Raw genomic sequence first — 21,687 nt, 5'->3', positions numbered from 1 at the left:
AGTAATTAATGAAGAAGAAAAGAAGGGAAAAAAAATTGGGGTGAGAGAGGCTCGAACTCTCGACCTCAGGATAACTCAGAAGCTATGAGACCTACGCGCTAGCCAACTGCGCCACCACCCCAATTGTTGTGATTTTGTTACAGTTTTTAGAATATAAACCATTAAAATTCAGTAAACCAGTTTTTCATATTGAAATATTTTACCGTATAAAGGGTTTATAGGTCGAGTTCGGGTTAGATTTCGAGTTGTGCTTAAAAAATACTTCGTAAAACTTAATAAATTTGATATTAGGATGACTTCGGATTCGGTTTTCTCTTAGTAATTTCGGGTCAACCTAATAAAATATATGATACGATTTAATCAAATAATTAAATGTATGAGATGCATGCATCAAATGACTATATGGTCAACAATTACTTACTTCATTCCTTAAAGTTTGTCCTATCTTACATTAGGTTTGTCTTAAAGATTGTCTCGTTTTCTTTTTATGATCTCCATTTAATGTATTTTAACTATCTCTATTTAACGTAGTTTTTCACCAATCTCACAATAAAAATAAGGGTATCATCCCCCCTAGAACAACGTTTTCTTTTAGTCCTTTCAACCAATCGATACGGCCTCGAAGAGCCGCTTTTGCTAAAACTCGAGCAGTTTCCTGAAAACTGGCCTCGGATATAAAACTTTGAGTATTCAGAGATGCTTTCGTTATTCCCAATAAAGTAGCTCGGTAACATATCGTCCCGTTCATTCCGCCCGAAACAATCCAATTAGTTCTCCAAGCAAAAATACATTTTTTTTTTTTTGGAAGATTTTTCTTTTGTAAGTCCTAACATAAGCATTCCTAAATGTATGTTGGAAGATTTTTCTTTTGTAAGTCCTAACATAAGCATTCCGGAAAATCCTGGTATACCAGAATTAAAAGATAATGACCCGAGCAACCAACCAAACTTAGCGCTGATTTTGCATAACAAACCTTCGGAAAAAAAGACCAAGTAGCGCCACAAATATATAGCAGGACCTCAGTATTTAGAAGAAATATACATCGGCTAATCGCATCTTCACCCACAAGATCATATTCAACAATCTTATTATTACTAAAAAGTCAAAACCATTATAAAATCTGTGTTGAATGTTAAAAATGATAAAATCACACCAAATGTACAAAATGATCAAACAACCATCTAAAACAGACTACATGCCTGAACAGAAATGCTTTCAGCTAGACATGAACGAACTGAAAAATGTAATTGTGTCATCGAGTGCTTCAATGAAATGATCTACATCCTCCTTGGTGTTGTAGAAGTATAAACTAGCACGAGCACTGGCATTTGTTCCTATATGACGATGCAAAGGCTGCGCACAATGGTGGCCTGACCTGATGGCCACTCCATGCTGAAGAAAAAATGAGAAGCAGAAGTTTATATTTTTCTGTTCTTTTCAGTAATTCATAGGCTACATCAATAGCAAAAAATAAAGGGAGAGAAGAAGGAAATCATACAGGCTTCAGAAAAGACAACATGTTTGCTACTAAGATTATGTTCAAAGACGGTTAAGAACTCATGATGACAATGGCCAAAGAGATGAGGGGAAAGTAGGAAAATATGATTTTATTGATAACAAAGGTAGAGATCACCAATTACAAGGTGATAAGGAGGCATACATTGATTCTTAGCAAATTGGCTCAAAAGGGGTTCTCTCCATCACATGAGATGAGGCAGAAATAAAGGAATTTTTTTTTGTACCTGTTGATCAAGAAACGTGGCAATATCAGTTGGATGTATGTTCTCCACATTAAATGAACATAGAGCAGCTCGTCGGACTGTCTGGGATGGCTTAGGGCCATATATCCGAACTTTAGGGACAGAAGCTAGCTTTTCATATAGATAGTTGGCTAATTCCACCTGGAGAAAATTACGAAACTTCAAATAAGTAATGCAGTAATGACATTGCATTTAATAGGACCATGCGATAGTGAAGCTTATATCGTCAATAATATCTGAGATTACCCAAGTGAATATTTGTCTTAACTTTGATGAATCAAATACAGCAAGAAGAAATTAGCAGAGAATATTAAGAAGAATTTAGAGATAAAGGTAATTTTTTCATTAGTTATTCATTCAGGAAGATGGCAGGGGCTTTAAGCATTCGAGATGCTTAAATTGTCTCCTAAGAAAAGACATTGCATCACACAATTAACACTCTCTGTAGAGCTCTCCCTTTTATTTCATTCACTGCATCAACATTCAACACTGCATTTAACAAATCTGCCACAAGCTGCTTTCAGGCAGAATTTTATTAACCTTAATTACCCTTGGGACTGCGTCTTGCATACATTGGGACGAATCATTACACTACCCTCGCTGGAATACGAAGTTATTCTTCCATTTACTAGCTTCACTAATATGAGCCTCCCAGTCCCCGTCATATAGTTTGTATAAGGAGTTAAAAATGTTTTATTTCCATTAGTTAAAGCATCGACACAAACATCACTATATAGATGGCAATGGGAACTGCTCAGCTATAACCATCTACAGACATTATCAATAATAACACCTGGTACAGCAATATTTAGAAGCCTATGCTGCTAGGAAACCCTTCAAAAAGAGAAAATTTGTCCATATAAAGTTCCTACACCAAAGATTAAAAGTTGAAAGCCCTTGAAACTCTAAGCTTCACTCGATTTTGACTTTAGTATCTTTAATACTTTGAAACTCCATAGGCATGCAAAATTTAAATGAAATTCCCAATTGAACCAAGGCACGAGTCACATGACTTTACTAGCTCATATAACAATGAAAGTATACAAAGCTGTAATTAGGGTGTTATACTAAAGATCTGAAACAAACCTCATAATTATGTATCTTCTCCATGCCAATTTCTGATAGATAATCTATAGCTGCTCCTAAGCCAATAGCCTCTCCAATTGCTGGTGTTCCAGCCTCAAATCTGACTCAAACGGATAGAAACATATTATCAAAACAAAGCTTAGAACCAGCACATAAGAATTCATCTCAGCAACACAAACCAAATATAAAATCTCACATTTTCGATGCTTGTTCATGTAGTGCATAAATTCCAAATTTTCAGTGGCAAATCAAGATGCACTAGTTATAAGAAACATGCTACATTCAAATATTCAATCAGCATTCCAAGCTAGGAAGATCAATATGATATGATAGCAATTGCCAAAAAAAAAAAAAAAAAAAAAAGGGCGGAAAAATAATTTTTTGGAAGAGCTTTTAATGTGGCTTGGAACTTTATATGCTTCTGCTGCTAATTATTCACTAAAAAAAGATGCCTACCTGGATGGCGGGTCGGCATAGGTGGAGTGGTCCAAATATACATCAGCAATCATTTCGCCACCACCTAAAAGTGGATACATGTTCAGGCAGTTAACCAGAGTAAGAAGAACAACAGTGACTCTAGTGCCAGAAAAGAAAGAGAAAAAAAAAAAAAAAACACCTACCTAGGAAAGGAGGCATGGCTGCCAGGAGTTCCTCTTTACCATATAGGAATCCAATACCTGTAGGTCCACACATCTGAAGCATTGTTCACTTATTGTTTAAATAGATTTCAATAATGATTGCTAATGCAAATATGGGAAAACCCAAACCTTGTGAGAAGAAGCAACAAGAAAATCAGCATCAAGGCTCTGCACATCAACTACCATATGTGGAACACTTTGACAAGCATCTACTAAGACTTTTGCTCCAACACCATGGGCTGAGCGCACTATATCAACTATGGGGAGAGTTGAAGCTACAAGAGATGAATTGAAAAGCACCAAGTAATCAGGAACCTTATGCAAGAAAGAACAAAAAAAAAAAAAAAAAAAAAAACAAAAAAAAACAAAATTACACTTTGTTCAGTCCTCATCCATGATTTAATCTATGCAATAATTTGACAGAGAATCTCCAATTCTCAAAGATTGTAATTGAGGAACCTTGTAAGAATATTTTTATATCAGGTACCCTCTAGGCCTCTACAAGATGTAAATTTTTTTTTGTACTTTATTTGTCATAAATATATTTCACAGATATATTCTCAAGTACAGTGATTAAGTATCACGGAAAAGGACAAGGAATCTTCCAACACTAAAAATAAGGTCTTCAGTTGCACACTTGTGCATAGTGAGCCTTGCAGAATCAATGCTAAGTTGGAGACAAATATTCTTTCTGAAAATACACCAAAACTCAAGGACCTTAGTGAATATTTCCCAGTAGTGTACAAGAGTGCTGCCACTCAAAAATCAGCGTATTTCTGTAGAGTGTAAACAAAGATATTTGTCCGACATCAATATTAACTACATATCCGAGTTAGTATTCCCCTTGTGAGAGGTTCCCAATGCTATATCTACTTTTTTTTTTTTTTTTTTTTTTTGAGATTGTTAGTTACTAAAGAACTATCAAGCACAAATTAGCTTTGCATACCAAGCACATTCGAGACGTGATGAACAACGACAAGCTTTGTCTTTTTTGACAATAACTCCAATAGTTTCATGGCATCAGGAACTTCATCTTCAGTCAAACTCACAAATTTCAAAACGGCGCCAGTTTTCTGAGCTACAATTTGCCATGGAACAATAGCACTATGATGTTCTGCAACAGTAAGGATGATCTGCAAGCAAATTTGTAGCAGAAAAAGAGTCAGAAATATATTACAAAAATTATCGTTGTCACTCCTCAACTCCCAAGTAGTTTAGACACTGTATGCCCTTATCATTGTGTAAGTATAATATGGAGTAAAATTTGAGGAAGGGAACGACTTTACTTATATCCACCCTCTTTTACTTCCAAAGAATTATACAGATAAGTTTTTCCAATTTACACCCGCTGACTGCTTCAAAAAAATTTAGTTTGTCCTGTTTGAAGTTTCTCTTTATGTAGCACATAAACTAGGCCACAGTTTCCATTTTTCCTATCAAGAAAATGGGGAAATCAAATATGCTTACATCATTGACATAATTTACATCAAGTCATCAAATATGTTTACCATAATTGCAAGTCACCGGTTTCAAACAAATATTAAAGATGGACATGTAGTAGTGTACCTCATCACCAGCTCTTATATTAGAGAGGCCCCATGAGTAAGCCACTAAATTGATTGCTTCTGTAGCGTTTCTCGTGAAAATAATCTCACTTGATTTTTTGGCATTAATGAATGTTGCCACCTTCTTCCTTGCTTGCTCGTATCCATCTGTTGCCTTTGCACTGAAATATAATATTCAACAAGTTAGCATCCATATCTGAGACAAGAAAAGGAAACATAGCCAACATTAACGAAATCCTTGTCCTTAAGGACCTCAATTGCTGATAAGAATATTCAGAGAAGTATTAATTTCTTAGAGGAAAAAAGATTATGATCAGAACAGCTCTAAGCAGGGCATCAACACCTCAAAAAGTGTATCCCTCTGTGCACATTCGAGTTGTATTCTTCATAATAGGATTGCAAAGCCTTCAACACTGCTGATGGCTTCTGAGAAGTTGCGGCATTGTCCAAGTAGACAAGCTTGCGTCCATTTACCTCCTGCAGCGTAGTGAAGTGACCCAACATTACAACTTTTACACAAATCCACTAATCTCATCAGAATCAAATGACAATCCATTGTATATCACGATAGGTACACCACCATATATATTTTTGACCACAGATAAGATTCAACCCATATAAGCCCGAGAAATCCAATAGCAAATCACAGATAGAGTACAACACAAATAAGGATTACTTCCTTCTATGTCAACTTGTGATAAAAGTATAATCACTGATATAGTACAATCACCCCACCTCATATCCCAACATGGAAACCAATATCAACTTGTCCAAGCCATACAAGTGATACAACTACCAAAGTAAAAATAAGCACCCTCTCATTCCAAATATTGAAAACCACATATAACATAAAACTATGCTATTTATTCACCCTTAAATTACCTCTAACCCAAGGAAATGATTATCCCTCTACGCTCTATCCCAAATCAACGATCACATTACTAGTCCAAATTACAATATCAAAACAATACACGCGTATTATTTCCGAATGTTTTCCTTATTTGAGAGTAATTCCACACCCTTGTAACCTTGTTACCCTCCCTAACCCAATGGAAAAACATCATGCTACCCTCCTCAATTACCCTCCTACCCTAATTCCATTCCATTCCATTACAACACCAAACATATCATTGCTTTCACTCTATCTTGTCCAATACTATTCCATTCGTTTTCCTCCAAACATATCAAACATTTGATTTATTTACTAACACAAGCTATCATGAAACCATGAACTTAATACCCCAGAAACAGAACACTAATTCCAATTTCCTAATACATAAAAAAACCACAACTAACACACTTAATTAACAAAATTATCTAGCTTAGTTGACAATAAAGTCTTGAGGTAAGACATAGGATCAAATTCCGTCTAAATCATTAACTTTGCAATTCCCATAAACAATACTCCAAAATAAATAAATTATTACAATATCCCACAAAAATAAATAAATAAATAAATAAATACAAACTGACATAATAATTCAATAAAATTACTTCCAAAACAAAAAGAACAAAATTACAAAATCAAATCTTTAAAAGAAAAACCTGGTGAAGAATGGGAAAATCAGGACGAGTGGAGTGACCAAGAGAAAGGGATTGATTATGGGTGACAATTGAAGCCGAAGCTGAAGAAGAAGAAGAAGAGAAAGAAGCAGCAAACAAAGGAGATGATCTTCTGAGGCAAATTCGGGTTGACCCGGAAAAGGGATTCGGGTTAAAGAGGAGATAATTGAGTGAAGTTGAGGGCTTCAGAGTTACACCTCCCAATCCCATTTTTCTTATCTTTGGATTTGGATTCGGGTTGTGTTCAACAATACAAGAAATACCACCAGAAGCTTTAATATGTGAGGAGGGAAAAAAAAAAAAAAAAAAAGGCTTTATAATATTCCTTTTTCATTAATATTGGAAATTAAAAATACAATTTCTCGGGAATGGTGTGACGTTTATCGGACCGTCTTGATTTATAGTTTGTAGTATCCTTACAAAAAGTTTATCGGACCATCTCGATTTATAATTAATATAGATATACTTGAGGATTGATCGATTGAGCATTACTGATGCAAATGAATTTTTAATCGACAACAAAATAAACACACGAGGGTAAATGTATAAAATTTTACAAATTAAATCAAAGTCTAGCTAGCTATTATCCCCTTTGTTGAAAACCGCTTTCAAGTTTCACTAAGGCTTTTCCCTTTAATATAAAATTTTCAATCTAACATTGCATAATTGTTAAGATACTATGTATTGTTTTATTCCTTTTTAGGTCATTGACATTTTTAATCCAAACAAATTCTCTGTTAGTAAGGAATGAAAGAAGTGAAAAGTTACTTATTTCATAAATGATATTCTTGATAAGGATACAAAGAGTTTAGCGGAGGTTTAATTTAGCTAATTTGGTCATACACGAGTGATTGAACAACATATATAGGTACCTTGTCAAAATTCTCGAATTTGAGATCATTACATGTCTCAAATGGTCCTCAAAGTTGACATAAGAATCAATATCTATTCCAAAAGTTTCATAATACCCTATCATTTAATACGGAGTATATAGACTCAAATAAATTTTGTCGACTTATTGAAAAATATAATAATTTTATTTAGGCTTTATTTAAAAAAAAAATAAAAAATTTGAATGGCTTTATAACTAGGTTATCCCGTGCGATGCACGATTAGAATAAATCTTTCATGCAATTTATGTTCTGTTGCATTACATTGTTACACAAAATGAGACATTTATGTTATTTTTTTGTCAATTCCAATCAATTCGGACCCTTAAGAACTAAAATGACCCCTAAAACCTTAAATGAACATTTTTCAACACGCAAATCGATAAAAAAAATTGAATTATTTGTAAATTTTCCTTTATATATATATATTTTACAAGGATTATGCTACAATATTTTTTTTTGAGGGGGGTAATATGCTACAATATAAATTACTTACCATGTATACAAAAAAAATTTAAAGAGTAAAAAATTTTCTTTCTCCATATTGTAAATAAATTTCACAACGTTTTTGTTTAACACGTACATCGTACGTGAACTAAATTAGTTACTCGTATAAAAATCAAAACAAAATATATTTCATCAACTTATACTTTAAGCCCACGTCAAAAATATATATATATATAAAAAAAAATTATACTTCAAGGAGTTCAAGCCACTTTAAAATAAAAAGTCTTTTCCTAAAAAAAAAAAAAAAAGTCTCAACTCAATTTCACGTCCATCTTAAAATTTAAATTGAAATTAATTAAAAAAAAAGTTGGGGAAAAAGAAAGAAAAAAAAAAAAAAAAGAATCCAAGAATATATAACCAATAGAAAATAGAAATGACTGAAACGAGGGTTGAAGAGGAGCGAAAAAATAGGGGAATGTGGGAGTGTGGGACAACAATTACACCCTCTCTTTAACTCATTAACCAACTCTTTTAACCGTCACTTTCCATTTTCACAATTTCAATTATCTTCTCTCAATTAGATACTCCAACAAAATGGACAACTCTACTTTCTTCAAAAATAATCACGCCAAATCCAAGAAATACTATCATCATTACAATAATAATAATAATAATAATAATAATAATAATAATAATAATACTAGTGTTACTAGTACAATGATTAGGAAAGGGCCTTGGAAACCCGAAGAAGATCAAGTTTTAATCAACCATGTTAAGAATTATGGTCCTCGTGACTGGAGCTCCATTCGATCCAAAGGTCTTCTTCAACGTACTGGCAAATCGTGTCGTCTTCGTTGGGTTAATAAACTTCGTCCCAACTTAAAAAAGTACGTTTGTTTTCTATTTTATTCCGTTTTAGTTTCTGTCCAGTGTAACATCATTTACGTCCTTTTTAATGTTTCAATGTTATGAACGTGTGAGTTTTTGTTCGTGGTAATATTTTGAGTTTGTGTGGTGGATTCCATGATTTTCTACACTTTTAGTCTCCTATACTCATATTGTTCATTACTGTTTCGATATTTTGTTTGAATTTAATTTGTTAAAAGAAGTTTGAATGTGATTTCTTAGAGTAAAAGTAATTTTTTTACTGTATAATGTTCAATATTAGTATTTCAGAAATTAGTAAGTTTGTTTGCAGTACTTTTCATCCGCTATTCAAATTCTAGTCTCAATATTTTGTTGATTTCTTGTAATTATTATTAAATTGATCAATTAAAAATGGGTTTGAATTAATTTTGGTGTAATCTTTTTGGTTGTTATGTGTTCCATAATTTCTGATCGAATAATGTTTTTTTTTTTTTTTTTTAATTTCTTGTGTTTTTTTTTTTTTTAGTGGGTGCAAGTTTACAGCAGAAGAAGAAAGAATGGTGATAGAATTGCAGGGAGAATTCGGGAATAAATGGGCAAAAATCGCGACATATCTGGCAGGAAGAACTGATAATGATGTCAAGAATTTCTGGAGTAGCAGGCAAAAGAGATTGGCTAGGCTTTTGCACTCTCAATCTCCTACTCGTCCTAATAAGAAGCACAAATCTTCTGCTTCTACTTCCAAGGATCATCCTCACTTTCACGAGGTAAACATTTTAGAATGATCGAACATATCCTTAATTAAATGGTGTGGTGGAAAGAGGATGAACTTGATAGTAGAATTGAACTAATTTAAGTTGAGTATATAAATGATATTATGGTAACTTTTACGAAGTACTTTAAATAGTTTAGTGTTGCTTGAATAATCATATGATGGTGTTAAATAGTTCAACCACTTCATGTTGTTTTATTGAAGTTATAAAATCGACTTTCTTCTGATTCTCAGGTCTCCAAGAATTCTTCAATGGAGGGAGAATCATCCTCCAAAGCACAATCTCTTAACTCGACTTCTAACAGCAGCACAGGCAAGAAAACCATGGAACTGATACCGTTTCCTGGTTCAGTTGACCACAGTTGTTCGTGTTTAGAAGCTAACAATGCAACTTATCTTGATCCAATTCCCTTGAACACATACTACAACCATACCGACTTGCAACTACTTGAAATGCCTTCCTTTCCCTCGATTCCACTTCCACCCTTCCAAACAGACTTTCCATTCCTTCCAGAAACACAGGAGCTCATTGACAGGCTTGATTATAGCTTTTTTGCACCCTTTGGATACATCAATGAGTCTGCACTCATCAATGATGGGGTTCACTTTTTTTCGTGCTTTGGTGGAGGGGGTGTGAGTGGTGAAACAAGAGTAAAGCGGGAGGACAACCATGTAGCACCTGACAGCTTTTTCGATGACTTCCCATCAGATGTGTTTGATGAGATAGAACCATTACCAAGCCCTCCTCGCTGGTAGATAGGATCATCTGAACAGCTAACCTGTAGCTTATGTTCTGACAAAATATAGCAGATTTTCTGTAGTTCTGGTTGTTTAACTTTATTTTTTTTTCCTTAAAGAGACTACTTATCTTGTACTCTGATTCATCTACTTCGGTGCTTAACATTTGCATCTGATTTATGAACTATCTTTATCTAGTTATGATGATTTTAATTCTAAATTGGTTATGACTGAGACTTTGAACTCATATGTTGAGGGCGAAGAAAGAAGATGAAACAAATTGCTCGTGAGTAACATCTTGTACAACTAATTATCTGAAGCCTTGTTGAAATATAATTTAACAAGCTACAGATGACAATGAATAGCTCAAGTCTTCCGTATATCAGATTGAATGTAGCAGCAAACAATTATTCATAAATCTTGGCACCAGTCTGAGTCCCAATGTAGAGCTCATACTCCATCAGCCAAGCTATTTGATGGCGTGTACTCAATACCAGTTATGTGTGGATCAGTGACCAACTGAAAGCTTCCAGCAGTAACTGATCCGTTTTCTCCAAAGGTGATACGCCTTCTTGCATGTGAGTAAGCACAGTAGTTTACTTCATAAACAGTAACATCTTTCTTAAATGTTGACACTGATGTTCCAACACCTTCCCCTGCATATAAAGAAGATGAAAATCACATACTTAGAAACTTCGCTTCAGAAGCATGAAATGAGTGAAGATCCCAGCAACTCACAAAAAATGACAGTCAATAATGAAAAAGAAATGCAGAAATGTAAAAGGAATAATTACAAGCATGTCAAATACACCCAGCCAGAAAAGTAATGAATACAAGCATGTCAAATACATCCAGCCCCCTGCAACTCTTCACTTCACCCTTAAACCAGAAAAAGGGCAATTGCCCTAGCTCACTATGTGCTCTACCTTTTCTTCAAAAAAAAAAAAAACTATGTGCTCTACCTAAGAATCTAAGATCACCTGGGCCCTCTTTGAGTCTTTGGAGAGTATTACGGGAAGACAAGGGACGTACAATACTAAGCCCGAACAATGAGAAAGTGCATTACAGTAATACTCCGTACAAAACAGTAAGGAAGCTGTTTACTCATAGAAGTCACAGAGAGTATGTTCAACATTATGAAACATCTTCTGGTTCAATTTATAATACGGAGTACTTTATACCACATTGCAACGGCCGAATTTTAGTAAAAACATAACCTTCTATGGTATGCCATTTAAATTTACAAATTTCAAAAAAAAAAAATAAAAATAAAAAAATAAAATAAAAAAATGCAACAAATAAAACTTACCATGTGTAACTAGCAACAAATTTTCTTTAGGGTATTTATCTGCAAGTGCCTGGATGACATGCTCGTATCTGCTTCTAGAGCCAAAAACTGTTTCTTGCCATCGTGGCATCTATATTTGATCCAAAAGAGGATTCAGGTGAGGATAAAATCATGTGTATTTACATAATACGGAGTATGCATTTAGTAGTATCATACCCAAATAAAGAAAATGGTATTGTTACCTCTTGATAAATTCTTTCAACAGTATGATCTACAGTTCCAGCAGGTAACATAGCTTCAAGCTCGGAAATGTTAAAACGAAAAACACCATCTTTAGGTGCATATTCAGGTCTGATAGCTTCTCTACACAGCATCTCACACAACCCATATTCAATGGAAACCTGTAATGTAGTTGGGAAAATTAAACAGTTGGTTGCTTACTTCTCTATGTTTGCTTACTTTTACAATTAAAATCTTGTGTAGTTGTGTATTCAAGAATTTTAAGCAGGTTCATTTACCATTACTCAAAACACAATTGCCATAATGCACCCGTGTACAAAATCTCAATCTCAATTGAAGTTGTCACTGAAGCATAGTTATGTAAAAAGAGAAAGAACACATCTTTTTGAAAACTAAGTAGAAATTTAATTAACACTTGATAGGTAACTCTTCAGCAGCTTCAAAGACTGGTTGCACATATTTTACCATGACACTAATACGACACCCAGGACTGCACAGTGCACACAAAGATTTTCATGACAGACAGCAATTCCATTAAGTATCCAATCCACCATTCCTTTCAACTGACAAAAACATATAATTTGCATTCAACTCAACTTAAATTCTGCTAATTATTTATTTATTTTATTTTTATTTTTAAAGAAAAAATGAATGATGGTTACAAATGAAAAGGGAAAAAGGAGAATAAGGAATGAACATGCAAGAAAGTAAATTCCACAGAGGTAGCCAAATAAGGCAAGGTCGACATGTCTGGATCTGACTCTTACACAAGCAAAATGTAGCTGATGCAATTAGGGATCTTTGAAAAAATGATGAAGTTCAATGAAGGTGAGAGGAGACAAAGAGAGAGGGAGAATGGATTTTTAACTAATGCATGAGATGATCAGGTTGACACAACAACCTCTTTGGCCGATACCTGTTCTAAGACTAATCAAGGCAACAAGCAGAGGTAAACAGCCCAAGACCCAACCCCTAGATATTACGTAAATACACATTACTCTTATATTCCACATAATTATGTCAATCCATTTTACTTTACTAATATCTAAATCTAGGGCATGGCCTTTCAAAAACTATGTCAATCCATTTTACTTTACTAATATCCAATCATAGGCCACATAATTACAAGTACATTCTCCACAATTACAGGTCTTACAGTCTATCTCTACACCTCCACCCTTTCTCTGTGTCCCTTTTCCTTCCAAAATTTTCTTCTAGCTCTCCCTCGATATCACTCTCACGTAGTCAAGATTCTCCTCCCTCTCAGAATGTGTAAGCCCAATTTCCAAGCACCAAATTAGTATATTTCAATCCACTTCTCCAATCCGAAAAAAAAAATGTCCCTCATTTCTCAATATTTCACAGAGATTTTCACATCTAATAATCAGATTCATCCCAAAATCAAATCTTCTCTAGCCACTCAATGACAGCAGACACTATTAACCAGCACAGTTCAATCCAAATTGCATATATCCTGATTCACTAAATATCAGTAAAACATAGCCAGACAATTCATCACTCATCAACTTTCTCATAAATTAACATCAGTATCACAAATCATATAGATTTATACTGATCATAAGGTCAGTTTAATCATTATTCAATTCCATATTTCAGCTACACTAAACATTTGAAACATTAATTAACAGCCTAACACCCATCAAATAAAAATATCAGACCTTAACTTTAAAGGGTAATTCAACTCACCAATTTAATCACCCAAACATCAACAAAAGTCAAAAAGGATCATAAAAATAAATAAATTATACTACGTACATTAACTTTATAAGGGTAATTCAATTCACCAATTGAACCACCCAAACAGCAACAAAAGTCAAAAAGATCATCATACCTTAACTTTATAAGGGTAATTAAAGTCACCAAATTAATCACCCAAAACAACAACAAAAGTAAAAAAAAAAAATCATCATACCTTAACTTAGAAGGTTAATTAAAGTCACCAATTTAATCACCCAAACAACAACAAAAGTCAAAAAGATCATAAAAAAAAAATATACCTTAACTTTAGAAGGGTCAAAGGAGGAAGAAGCATCAGACCCACCAGAGCATAAAGCAGAAACAACCTCAGAAGCAGTCTGAATACATCGAAGAAAAGGAGAAACAAAAACCCGATGAATTGGAAACCCGATTCGAGTTCGAAACTCAGTACCAACATTATACGCTCTGATTTTTCCGGCATCAAAAAGGGGCGGATCCCACGGCCGCTCCGCTGTCGTAACCCACTTCGGATCAAAGTTATCCATCCGATCACCGTGTCTCATCACAAGCACATTCTGATCAAACCCATTACCGGAAACGCCGCCGGAACTACCATCTCCGGCACCGGCGACAACTACGGCGCCATGAAAGGAGCTCATTTTCTCTCTCCTGAAATGGGGTTTTGTTGTTAGAGTGAATTGAGGAGTGAGAAAGAAGGGGAGAAGGTTGGTTTTTGAAGGGGCAGTTGGGAATTGACAACAGAAAGGAAGAGGAAATCTGGGCGAAAGTTGGGAAATTATTGAATTTTTCATTATTTTTTGTTTGGATTTCCTACGAATTTTACTGATTTGACACTCGTTTTTTATGATTTTTTCGTTTTTAATTGATAAGACGTACTAATTTCATTGGTTGTTTTGATACATGACAAAGGACAACCAGTGAAGTAGTCAAGTAGAGTGTCATTATTAAATTCTTATAATATTGTCATCGTGGGTCCCGAATATAATACTCGGTATTAATATTTATTTTAAGATGGTTACTTAGAACTTGTTCTTATTTACTGAAAACAATTGAATTGAATTAGATTAAACTGATTGGGGCTTAATTGAACTAAATTGAAATGAAATGAATTCTTTATGAGAAAAAAAAAAAATTAAGAACTGAAATTAAGCTAAACGGAACAAGCCTTTAAACACATAAATTGTTACAAGTACATGTGGAAACGGTCCACATGATAAGATTTTGATTATTAATTTGGTTGTATGGTGTGCTGTGACATGGACAATTAGTATGGAGTAGTTGATTGTCTGACTGGCCTATTAGGTTGTCAATTATCATAAGAAAGAGCCATATAATGGGAAATACAGTAGCATAAGAAAGATAGATAAATTATGAAAACTAGATTTTTGATAAAATTATGGTATAGTCCAAAAGAAAAAATAAGGGGGCAAGATGTAAGATTGAACTTATTCACTAATTAAAGGTCTCTTCAGAGATATCTAGTATTCACTAATTAAAGAAATTAAGTTATAAGAAATACAGAGTATAAACTTAACAACATTTCCTTTAAAATATAAAACTTAACAACGTTAGATTTATATATTACGTATTTTTATTGGTACATATATTCATGTATTACATTGAAATATAGGAATAAGTTATTTATTAAAAAATATTTTTTCTATTAAGCAAGAAATAGAAGACATAATTTTATTTATGTTTTAAATAGTCAAAAGACTTGTAATGAGATCGATCCTCTAAAAGTGAAAGGAAAGCTCTAATGTTATCTCTCACTCTCATTTGTGGAAAAATGATGCATGAATTCATACTAATATAATCATTGCACGTGGAGGATATCCTTCATTTTTCTCATATAACTCATAGTTACCAAGTATATTGTTATCTTTCATGCACCCTTAAAATTATTTTGAGAAATCATACATTCCTTACACAACTCAACTTACATCACTCTCCTTTGATCTTTTTTTTTTTTTTTTTTTTTTTTTTTTTTCGTATCTACTTATACAACATTAAATATACTTACATACCTAACTAATCATATTTTATGCAGCCATATGTGTATGTACTGACCTATCAACTCGTCAAGATTTACATAGGATTATCTTTTCATTAAACTGTACATTCCAAGATTCGATTGGTTGAACGGATGATTTATATAGCCATAAAAAGAAGTAGTTGAAGGCTTTCAATTAAATGAAACAATTATTCAATTAAAAGCTAGCAAATACGGAGTAGTGGATATGAAACCTAATCTTAATAATCAATGATTAATAAGTTTCGAAACACATAAACTCGAGTCAAGAATACATAAAGTCGAAACTCATTTACATCACTCTTGGAAGTTGGAAGATCTAAACCTTAAAAGGCAAAAGGCTGTCTACAACTACATACCTAAACTCGAGTCAGTACTAGGAATCTTGCACAAGTCATTTGTTGAGTAAGAGTAAAATCAAAGGACCCTCTCTTAAATCTTGAAACTATAAAAATTTAGGGCACCAAAATTCTGTGAACCCTTCAAACCTTAATTCTCAGCTGCTGCGCACCAACTACTCAACCCAAGAGCAGAGACGTCTTTCGTCTCTCTCTTTCTATCTCCTCCTTCCATTTACTCCAACTTGGAACATTTTTTCTTATCGAATTTCTTCGGTGAGTTTAAAGATTTAATCTTTTCTTCTTTCTGGGTATGATTCTGCTTCTTTCTGGGTATTAATTAATTGTTTTATGTTTTATTTTTATTTTGATTGATTAGGATTTCTTGTTTATTGTATAAGCTTAGATCTTTTTTTGGTTGTTATCTGTTTTTGTTGGGGTTTAATTTATTTTCCGCAAGAATTGGACTTTTCTCCTTTTTTGTTTTTTTTTTTTCCTTTCGTTTTAATTGATTGATTTATTTTAGGGTTTATTTTTAAATTTTTTGAATTAGGGTATTGTTCATTGCGCTGGTGACCTTGCAATTTTTATCCCTGTATATATATTTGATCAGGAAATTGTTTTATTGTGGTGTTTTAATGGGTTATTTTTTGGATTTGTGTTGTTTTTATGTGGGAAGGTTGTAAATTTTGAAGAGATGATATAAAGATTAACAATCTGACATAGGTTTATGTAAGAAAGAGGAGTTTTTACTGTTATAATCAGGGTTTTATGCTTGTGAGAAGGTTGCAAATTGTAAAAAGATGATAAAGAAGTCTAACAATCTAACATAGGTTAGTTTTAGGGGTGAGCAAACCGGGTACCCGGTCAAAATTTTAGGACCCGGACTTGGAATTGGTTGGAACCGGGTGCTAAAATTCGGAACCGGAATTGGAATTGGTTTAACCGGGTCCTAAATTTTAGGAATTGGAATTGGAAACACCGGGTACCGGTTCCGGTTCCGGGTACCCACTTATGTATGTAATTGTTAAAATATAATACAAATTATAATTCTTATTTTAGTTAGTATCATTATTAGTGTTTAATACTTATATTTATATATGCATTAAGCTATTTGTATTCATGTTAGGTATTAATAATACTTTTTTTATTGTACAAATTAGATACATTTAACATATTTTTATTATTTAAAATTTATTTAGTTTAGGATGTATTGGGTAACTGGGTACCCAACCGGTTCCGGGTCCAAAAAGTTGAGAATTGGAATTGGAATTGGTTATAACCGGGTCCTTAATTTATTACCCGGAATTGGAACCATCGGGTCCAATCTCGGTTCCGGACCCGCCGGTTCCTAACCGGTTCCGGTTCTAATTCCGGGTACCCGAAATTTTTGCTCACCCCTAGTTAGTTTAATGAGAAAGAGGAGATTTTTCTGTTATAATCAGGAAGAAGGATGAGAAAATTGGGTTTATTTATTTTAGTGCTTCAATTGCTTGGAAAATTGCTTCAAACGCGATGATATAATATGTATGAAGTAGTTGTTTGCAGGTAGTTTAATTTGTGCCGTCTAAATGTGTAGCTTAAGTGCTTTAACGACTAGATTTCAACCCCTATCAAAAGTTTTTATTTTTTTTAGATTCGGGGGTGAGCTTAGGTGGTTTATATTTCGTATAATTTAGCTAGAATGACCTGTACGATTACATTCCGGTGTTGCTTTTTCCTTTGGGGTTTAATTTGGTGGGTGAATTGATCCAAAAAGGAAATTGAATAAATGCCTAAAAGGATATGATTGGCAAGCTTATCTTTTTCAATTGTGGACTTGTATGATTGTTGTGACTTGAGGGCTTTGGTTTTATAAGTAATGTCCATCTATGTTATTTTAATTTGTATTTGGGGATTTTCCGAGATTTTGTATTATCTAATTGTTTTGGTAAAGTCTTTTATCAATAGGATTCAAAGAATTTTGGTGGTGCTATAGTGGAGATGCTAATTGCTAGATTTTAAATGCTTTTCTTTGTAACATTTTTCATAGTGACCTACTAGGCTATTATTGCACCATAAATATTTCTCAGCTATGCTGAATTTGTTTTGTTTGAAAATCAATAAGGATTTCGGTATAACTGCATCTAATTTCATTATTTTCCCTACTGTAGTGAGCTTCGGAGTGTGTAAAGTGTAATCATGTTTGGGCGAGCTCCGAAGAAAAGCAATAACACCAAATACTATGAACTTCTTGGTGTCTCAAAAGAAGCCAGTCAAGATGAACTCAGGAAGGCATACAGAAAAGCTGCGATAAAAAATCACCCGGATAAAGGTGGAGATCCCGAGAAGGTAAATTACCTGTGGTTTTATTACAATGTTACTGTTTAGTACTAATATCTTTTATGGATATTTGTTTTTTCCATACCTCTTTGTGATTCCGGATAATATGTCCTATATCTGTAGACTGTAGGCTTGTTTTTTGTTCTTGGTTTGTTAGTTTTTTGTTGCTTTCCTGCAGTAATCAATCTGTGATGGTTATTAATGTGCAAACTGCTATGCCGATCTAGGAACTCTTATCCTTATGCAGTTGTTTTAGTAGTTCACTTAAAATGAGTTAAAAGCTATCTAAATATTAATACATTTGGAGGGTAGTACTTCTTTAGTGTTATATTTTGTGGGAAAAAAGTTATTGAGAATGCTTAGGTTTCGATTCATAACCTACAGTTTGAGAGCTTGTTTTGACTTTACCATGTATTTTCCATTCATGCCAACACCCAATTGACAAAGCTTCCAGTCGTTGAAGGGATTATAATATTTATAAACGCCCCTGTATGGAGTATTGGGCCTTATGTATGGCCGTATGGGTAAAGCTAGATGGATAAGAAACTTTGGGAACTTTTCATATTTTGAGAGATTATTAAGGCCAATAGTGTAGGATGTAAAATCGTGGAGGAGCTCAAGATGATACATATTATTTCATCTCTCTGTTTCTTTTGCAGTCTTATATTGGGATGACCTCTTAGGTGTCAACATCATACTCTCATTTGTGAACTTTTACTTATTAGATTTCCTTTTCATGAGTTTTCTTGATTAAATTGTTCTAATAATATTTAGCCCTTCCTGTCTTTTCTTACATCTGGTTACTCCTGTATCAGTTCAAGGAAGTGGCTCAAGCTTATGAAGTTCTTAATGATCCGGAGAAGAGAGACCTCTATGACCAATATGGGGAAGATGCTCTTAAGGAAGGAATGGGTGGTGGCGGTCATTCTCATAATCCATTCGATATCTTTGAACAATTATTTAATCCTTCAGGTTTTGGAGGTGAGTTGTTTTTTTTTTGGTTTTCCCTAAGCATACTGTATTCATGTCACAAAGCCCCTCCAAAATAAAGGGGAAAATAGGTTTACATGAAACCCTCTGATGATGATTCTGGCATATGCTTGTCAATTGTCATAGGTGGTGGTAGCAGTTCAAGATTTAGAAGGCAACAGCAAGGTGAAGATGTGATTCAAACCTTGAAGGTTTCCTTAGAGGACTTGTACAATGGGACCTCAAAGAAACTATCACTTTCTAGGAATATTCTGTGTCCTAAATGTAAAGGGTATGGTGCTTGTCTGTTTATCAAATATTTCTTTGAAATAGATTTGGATTCCTGGGATGAAATCGAAATGTGACGTGTTGGTGCAATGAAAGTCCTATCGGCTCTTCTACCTTATTTCCAACCCCCATTTTCTAGTTTTATAAGTCTGGTTTGTTGGTGCAGTCTAGATCTTTGATTTTATGTTTTGTGAAAAAAAGATATAACATTGTATCTGGTGGGATGTGGAGCAGAGATAGAGGTACGTCTATTTGCGTATAACATAAATCATCCTACTTTCAAATGCAGGGGGAAAACTTTATAGTTGAAAAGGCCAAGTTCACTCTAAGAGTGGTGGTCAAATGTTTACTGCAATAGTGCCTGATTGTGCACTGTACCTGGATGCGGTCTTGGTTTGGTTTGCATATAATCATCATTTATATTTGTCATATGTAGTAAGCTCTTATACTAGTCATAAAATCCTTTTTGACACTTTATAGCTTGCTCTTTTGTAGGGTTTGCTCTGTTTATTAAGCTATGTGAAACTGTAAAATTTGTGTGTGCTAATCATTTCAATAATGGTTGCGGTTACAGTCAATAACTTGGTACTTTGATGCAACACTAGCGTTATACTAATTGTGAATTGGAGCTCATTATTCATATCTTCTGATCTGGTATAATGCAGGAAGGGATCAAAAAGTGGAGCATCTAGTCGCTGTCATGGCTGTCAAGGTTCAGGTATAAAAGTTAGTGCTAGACAAATTGGGCCTGGTATGATTCAGCAAATGCAGCATGTCTGTCCAGAATGTAGAGGTTCAGGTATATGTTTCATTCTCTTGAAGACGTTTCGTTTATGTCCGTACATGTCATAGGGCCCTTTTATATATCATATGTTGTCATGTTGGTAATGCAGGGGAGGTAATTAGTCAAAAGGACAAATGCCCACAGTGCAAGGCCAACAAAGTTTCTCTTGAGAAGAAGGTTTTAGAGGTGCATGTGGAAAAAGGGATGAAGAATGGTCAGAGAATTGTATTCCAGGGACAAGCAGATGAGGCGGTAAGTGATTGTATTTGGTAGTCAGGCCATCAAAGCAAAAATCAGTATACTGGCATTCTTTCTAAAATTTACTCTGTCCCTATGACTCCAAAAAAACACCTAATGTTGTTTTGTGATCATTCAGATTTGAATAATATGTATCAACTTCGATTTATAAAAACTAAACTATTTGTTACCCTGGTGTTGCAGCCAGATACAGTCACTGGGGACGTTGTCATTGTGTTGCAAGAAAAGGAACATCCTAGGTTCAAGAGGAAGTTTGATGATCTCTATGTTGAACATAAGCTGAGTTTGACCGAGGCACTTTGCGGTTTCCAGTTTGTCCTGACTCATCTCGATGGCAGACAGCTGTTGATAAAATCTAACCCTGGAGAGGTCATCAAGCCCGACCAGTACAAGGCAATCAATGATGAGGGTATGCCACATCATGAGAGGCCCTTCATGAAGGGGCGATTATATGTCCACTTCACTGTGGAATTTCCCAATTCCTTACCCCTTGACCAATCCCGAGCTTTGGAGAAAGTCTTACCATCGAATCCCAAGAAACAGATCTCGGACATGGAGCTGGACGAGTGTGAGGAGACCACACTACATGATGTTAACATGGAGGAGGAGATGAGACGCAAGCAGCATCAAAGGCATCAGCAGGCATATGATGAAGACGATGAAGAAGAAGATGATGAACCTCGCGTTCAGTGTGCTCAGCAGTAATGTGATGCTGTTATTACAGATTATTAAATGTTTCAGTAGGGATCTTTTCCCAGCCTTTTGAGAATTGAAGCTTATATATCAATCTTGTTAAATGTTGGGTATTTTTGGGATTTTGGGTGTGCCTATTTCGATGTGTATAGCTTCTACATACTTAGTTTACATACAAGCTTGTAGTTGCTTTAGTAGAATCAAATATATGTATCCTTTGCTTGATAATTATTACTCCATCTCTCTCTTTTCATCTTTTGTGATTACTTCAGTACAAGGAGATTACTCAAGTGTTATTTTTTCTGCAATCTCCTTTTCCCCCTAGTTTTTGTATGAGGCCGTTTTACAATCGTTTATGTAAAATTACGAGTCTTAAGTACTCGAATTTGTGGCCTAAGTTGATGTATTA

General features: G+C 34.3%; 4 protein-coding genes and 1 non-coding gene across 6 annotated transcripts; 2 read left to right on the top strand and 3 right to left on the bottom strand.

Moving 5' to 3' along the window:
* Nucleotides 1-36: 36 nt before the first annotated feature.
* On the bottom strand, nucleotides 37-121 carry TRNAM-CAU (transfer RNA methionine (anticodon CAU)). The gene is given in 2 exon segments: nucleotides 37-72; nucleotides 84-121. It is a non-coding gene; the product is annotated as a tRNA-Met (tRNA).
* Nucleotides 122-1,073: 952 nt separating this feature from the next.
* LOC145639468 (cysteine desulfurase 1, chloroplastic-like) lies at nucleotides 1,074-6,878 on the bottom strand. The gene is made up of 10 exons (XM_081690712.1): nucleotides 6,595-6,878; nucleotides 5,393-5,526; nucleotides 5,051-5,210; nucleotides 4,431-4,617; nucleotides 3,614-3,759; nucleotides 3,467-3,539; nucleotides 3,303-3,366; nucleotides 2,847-2,946; nucleotides 1,743-1,901; nucleotides 1,074-1,392 (listed from the first exon to the last, which is right to left on the bottom strand). Exons 1-10 carry the CDS (start codon nucleotides 6,820-6,822, stop codon nucleotides 1,216-1,218), a joined length of 1,428 nt encoding a protein of 475 aa, XP_081546838.1. The 5' UTR covers nucleotides 6,823-6,878; the 3' UTR covers nucleotides 1,074-1,215.
* A 1,788-nt stretch (nucleotides 6,879-8,666) lies between these two features.
* LOC145640643 (transcription factor DUO1-like) lies at nucleotides 8,667-10,344 on the top strand. The gene is made up of 3 exons (XM_081691884.1): nucleotides 8,667-8,836; nucleotides 9,343-9,583; nucleotides 9,823-10,344. The coding sequence occupies exons 1-3, from the start codon at nucleotides 8,667-8,669 to the stop codon at nucleotides 10,342-10,344; spliced, it is 933 nt and encodes a 310-aa protein (XP_081548010.1).
* Nucleotides 10,345-10,617: 273 nt separating this feature from the next.
* LOC145639467 (uncharacterized) lies at nucleotides 10,618-14,449 on the bottom strand. Its single transcript, XM_081690711.1, has 4 exons — nucleotides 13,873-14,449; nucleotides 11,857-12,015; nucleotides 11,636-11,744; nucleotides 10,618-10,982 (listed from the first exon to the last, which is right to left on the bottom strand). Exons 1-4 carry the CDS (start codon nucleotides 14,383-14,385, stop codon nucleotides 10,777-10,779), a joined length of 987 nt encoding a protein of 328 aa, XP_081546837.1. The 5' UTR covers nucleotides 14,386-14,449; the 3' UTR covers nucleotides 10,618-10,776.
* A 1,632-nt stretch (nucleotides 14,450-16,081) lies between these two features.
* LOC145639464 (dnaJ protein homolog 2-like) lies at nucleotides 16,082-21,531 on the top strand. Of its 2 annotated transcripts, none has more exons than XM_081690709.1 (7): nucleotides 16,082-16,240; nucleotides 18,118-18,295; nucleotides 19,102-19,267; nucleotides 19,403-19,547; nucleotides 20,209-20,342; nucleotides 20,437-20,579; nucleotides 20,769-21,531. In XM_081690709.1, exons 2-7 carry the CDS (start codon nucleotides 18,146-18,148, stop codon nucleotides 21,288-21,290), a joined length of 1,260 nt encoding a protein of 419 aa, XP_081546835.1. In that variant the 5' UTR covers nucleotides 16,082-16,240; nucleotides 18,118-18,145; the 3' UTR covers nucleotides 21,291-21,531. The 2 variants fall into 2 exon arrangements, with proteins under 2 accessions (XP_081546835.1, XP_081546836.1); XM_081690710.1 differs by having other exon boundaries at nucleotides 16,119-16,275.
* The last annotated feature ends 156 nt before the right edge of the window (nucleotides 21,532-21,687 follow it).

This window comes from Chenopodium album, chromosome 7, assembly GCF_948465745.1.
Source record: "Chenopodium album chromosome 7, dcCheAlbu1.1, whole genome shotgun sequence".
Classification (NCBI taxonomy): domain Eukaryota; kingdom Viridiplantae; phylum Streptophyta; class Magnoliopsida; order Caryophyllales; family Amaranthaceae; genus Chenopodium; species Chenopodium album.
The sequence above is the reverse complement of the archived record's forward strand: the minus strand, read 5'-3'. Positions and strand labels throughout refer to the sequence as shown.

What these genes read in the sequence shown, in the direction of transcription:
- LOC145640643 (XM_081691884.1), top strand. Translation starts at nt 8,667, where the DNA reads ATGATTAGGAAAGGGCCTTGGAAACCCGAAGAAGATCAAGTTTTAATC. An exon ending in CTTCGTCCCAACTTAAAAAA is followed by an intron (nt 8,837 to 9,342) that starts GTACGTTTGTTT and finishes TTTTTTTTTTAG; the next exon opens with TGGGTGCAAGTTTACAGCAG. An exon ending in ATCATCCTCACTTTCACGAG is followed by an intron (nt 9,584 to 9,822) that starts GTAAACATTTTA and finishes TCTGATTCTCAG; the next exon opens with GTCTCCAAGAATTCTTCAAT.
- LOC145639464 (XM_081690709.1), top strand. Translation starts at nt 18,146, where the DNA reads ATGTTTGGGCGAGCTCCGAAGAAAAGCAATAACACCAAATACTATGAA. An exon ending in TAATCCTTCAGGTTTTGGAG is followed by an intron (nt 19,268 to 19,402) that starts GTGAGTTGTTTT and finishes CAATTGTCATAG; the next exon opens with GTGGTGGTAGCAGTTCAAGA. An exon ending in CTGTGTCCTAAATGTAAAGG is followed by an intron (nt 19,548 to 20,208) that starts GTATGGTGCTTG and finishes GGTATAATGCAG; the next exon opens with GAAGGGATCAAAAAGTGGAG.
- LOC145639467 (XM_081690711.1), bottom strand. Translation starts at nt 14,385, where the DNA reads ATGAAAAATTCAATAATTTCCCAACTTTCGCCCAGATTTCCTCTTCCT. An exon ending in TTGAAAGAATTTATCAAGAG is followed by an intron (nt 11,745 to 11,856) that starts GTAACAATACCA and finishes GATCAAATATAG; the next exon opens with ATGCCACGATGGCAAGAAAC. An exon ending in TTTGTTGCTAGTTACACATG is followed by an intron (nt 10,983 to 11,635) that starts GTAAGTTTTATT and finishes CTTTATATGCAG; the next exon opens with GGGAAGGTGTTGGAACATCA.
- LOC145639468 (XM_081690712.1), bottom strand. Translation starts at nt 6,822, where the DNA reads ATGGGATTGGGAGGTGTAACTCTGAAGCCCTCAACTTCACTCAATTAT. An exon ending in TCACGTCTCGAATGTGCTTG is followed by an intron (nt 3,760 to 4,430) that starts GTATGCAAAGCT and finishes CATCTCTTGTAG; the next exon opens with CTTCAACTCTCCCCATAGTT. An exon ending in TTGTTGCTTCTTCTCACAAG is followed by an intron (nt 3,540 to 3,613) that starts GTTTGGGTTTTC and finishes ACAATGCTTCAG; the next exon opens with ATGTGTGGACCTACAGGTAT.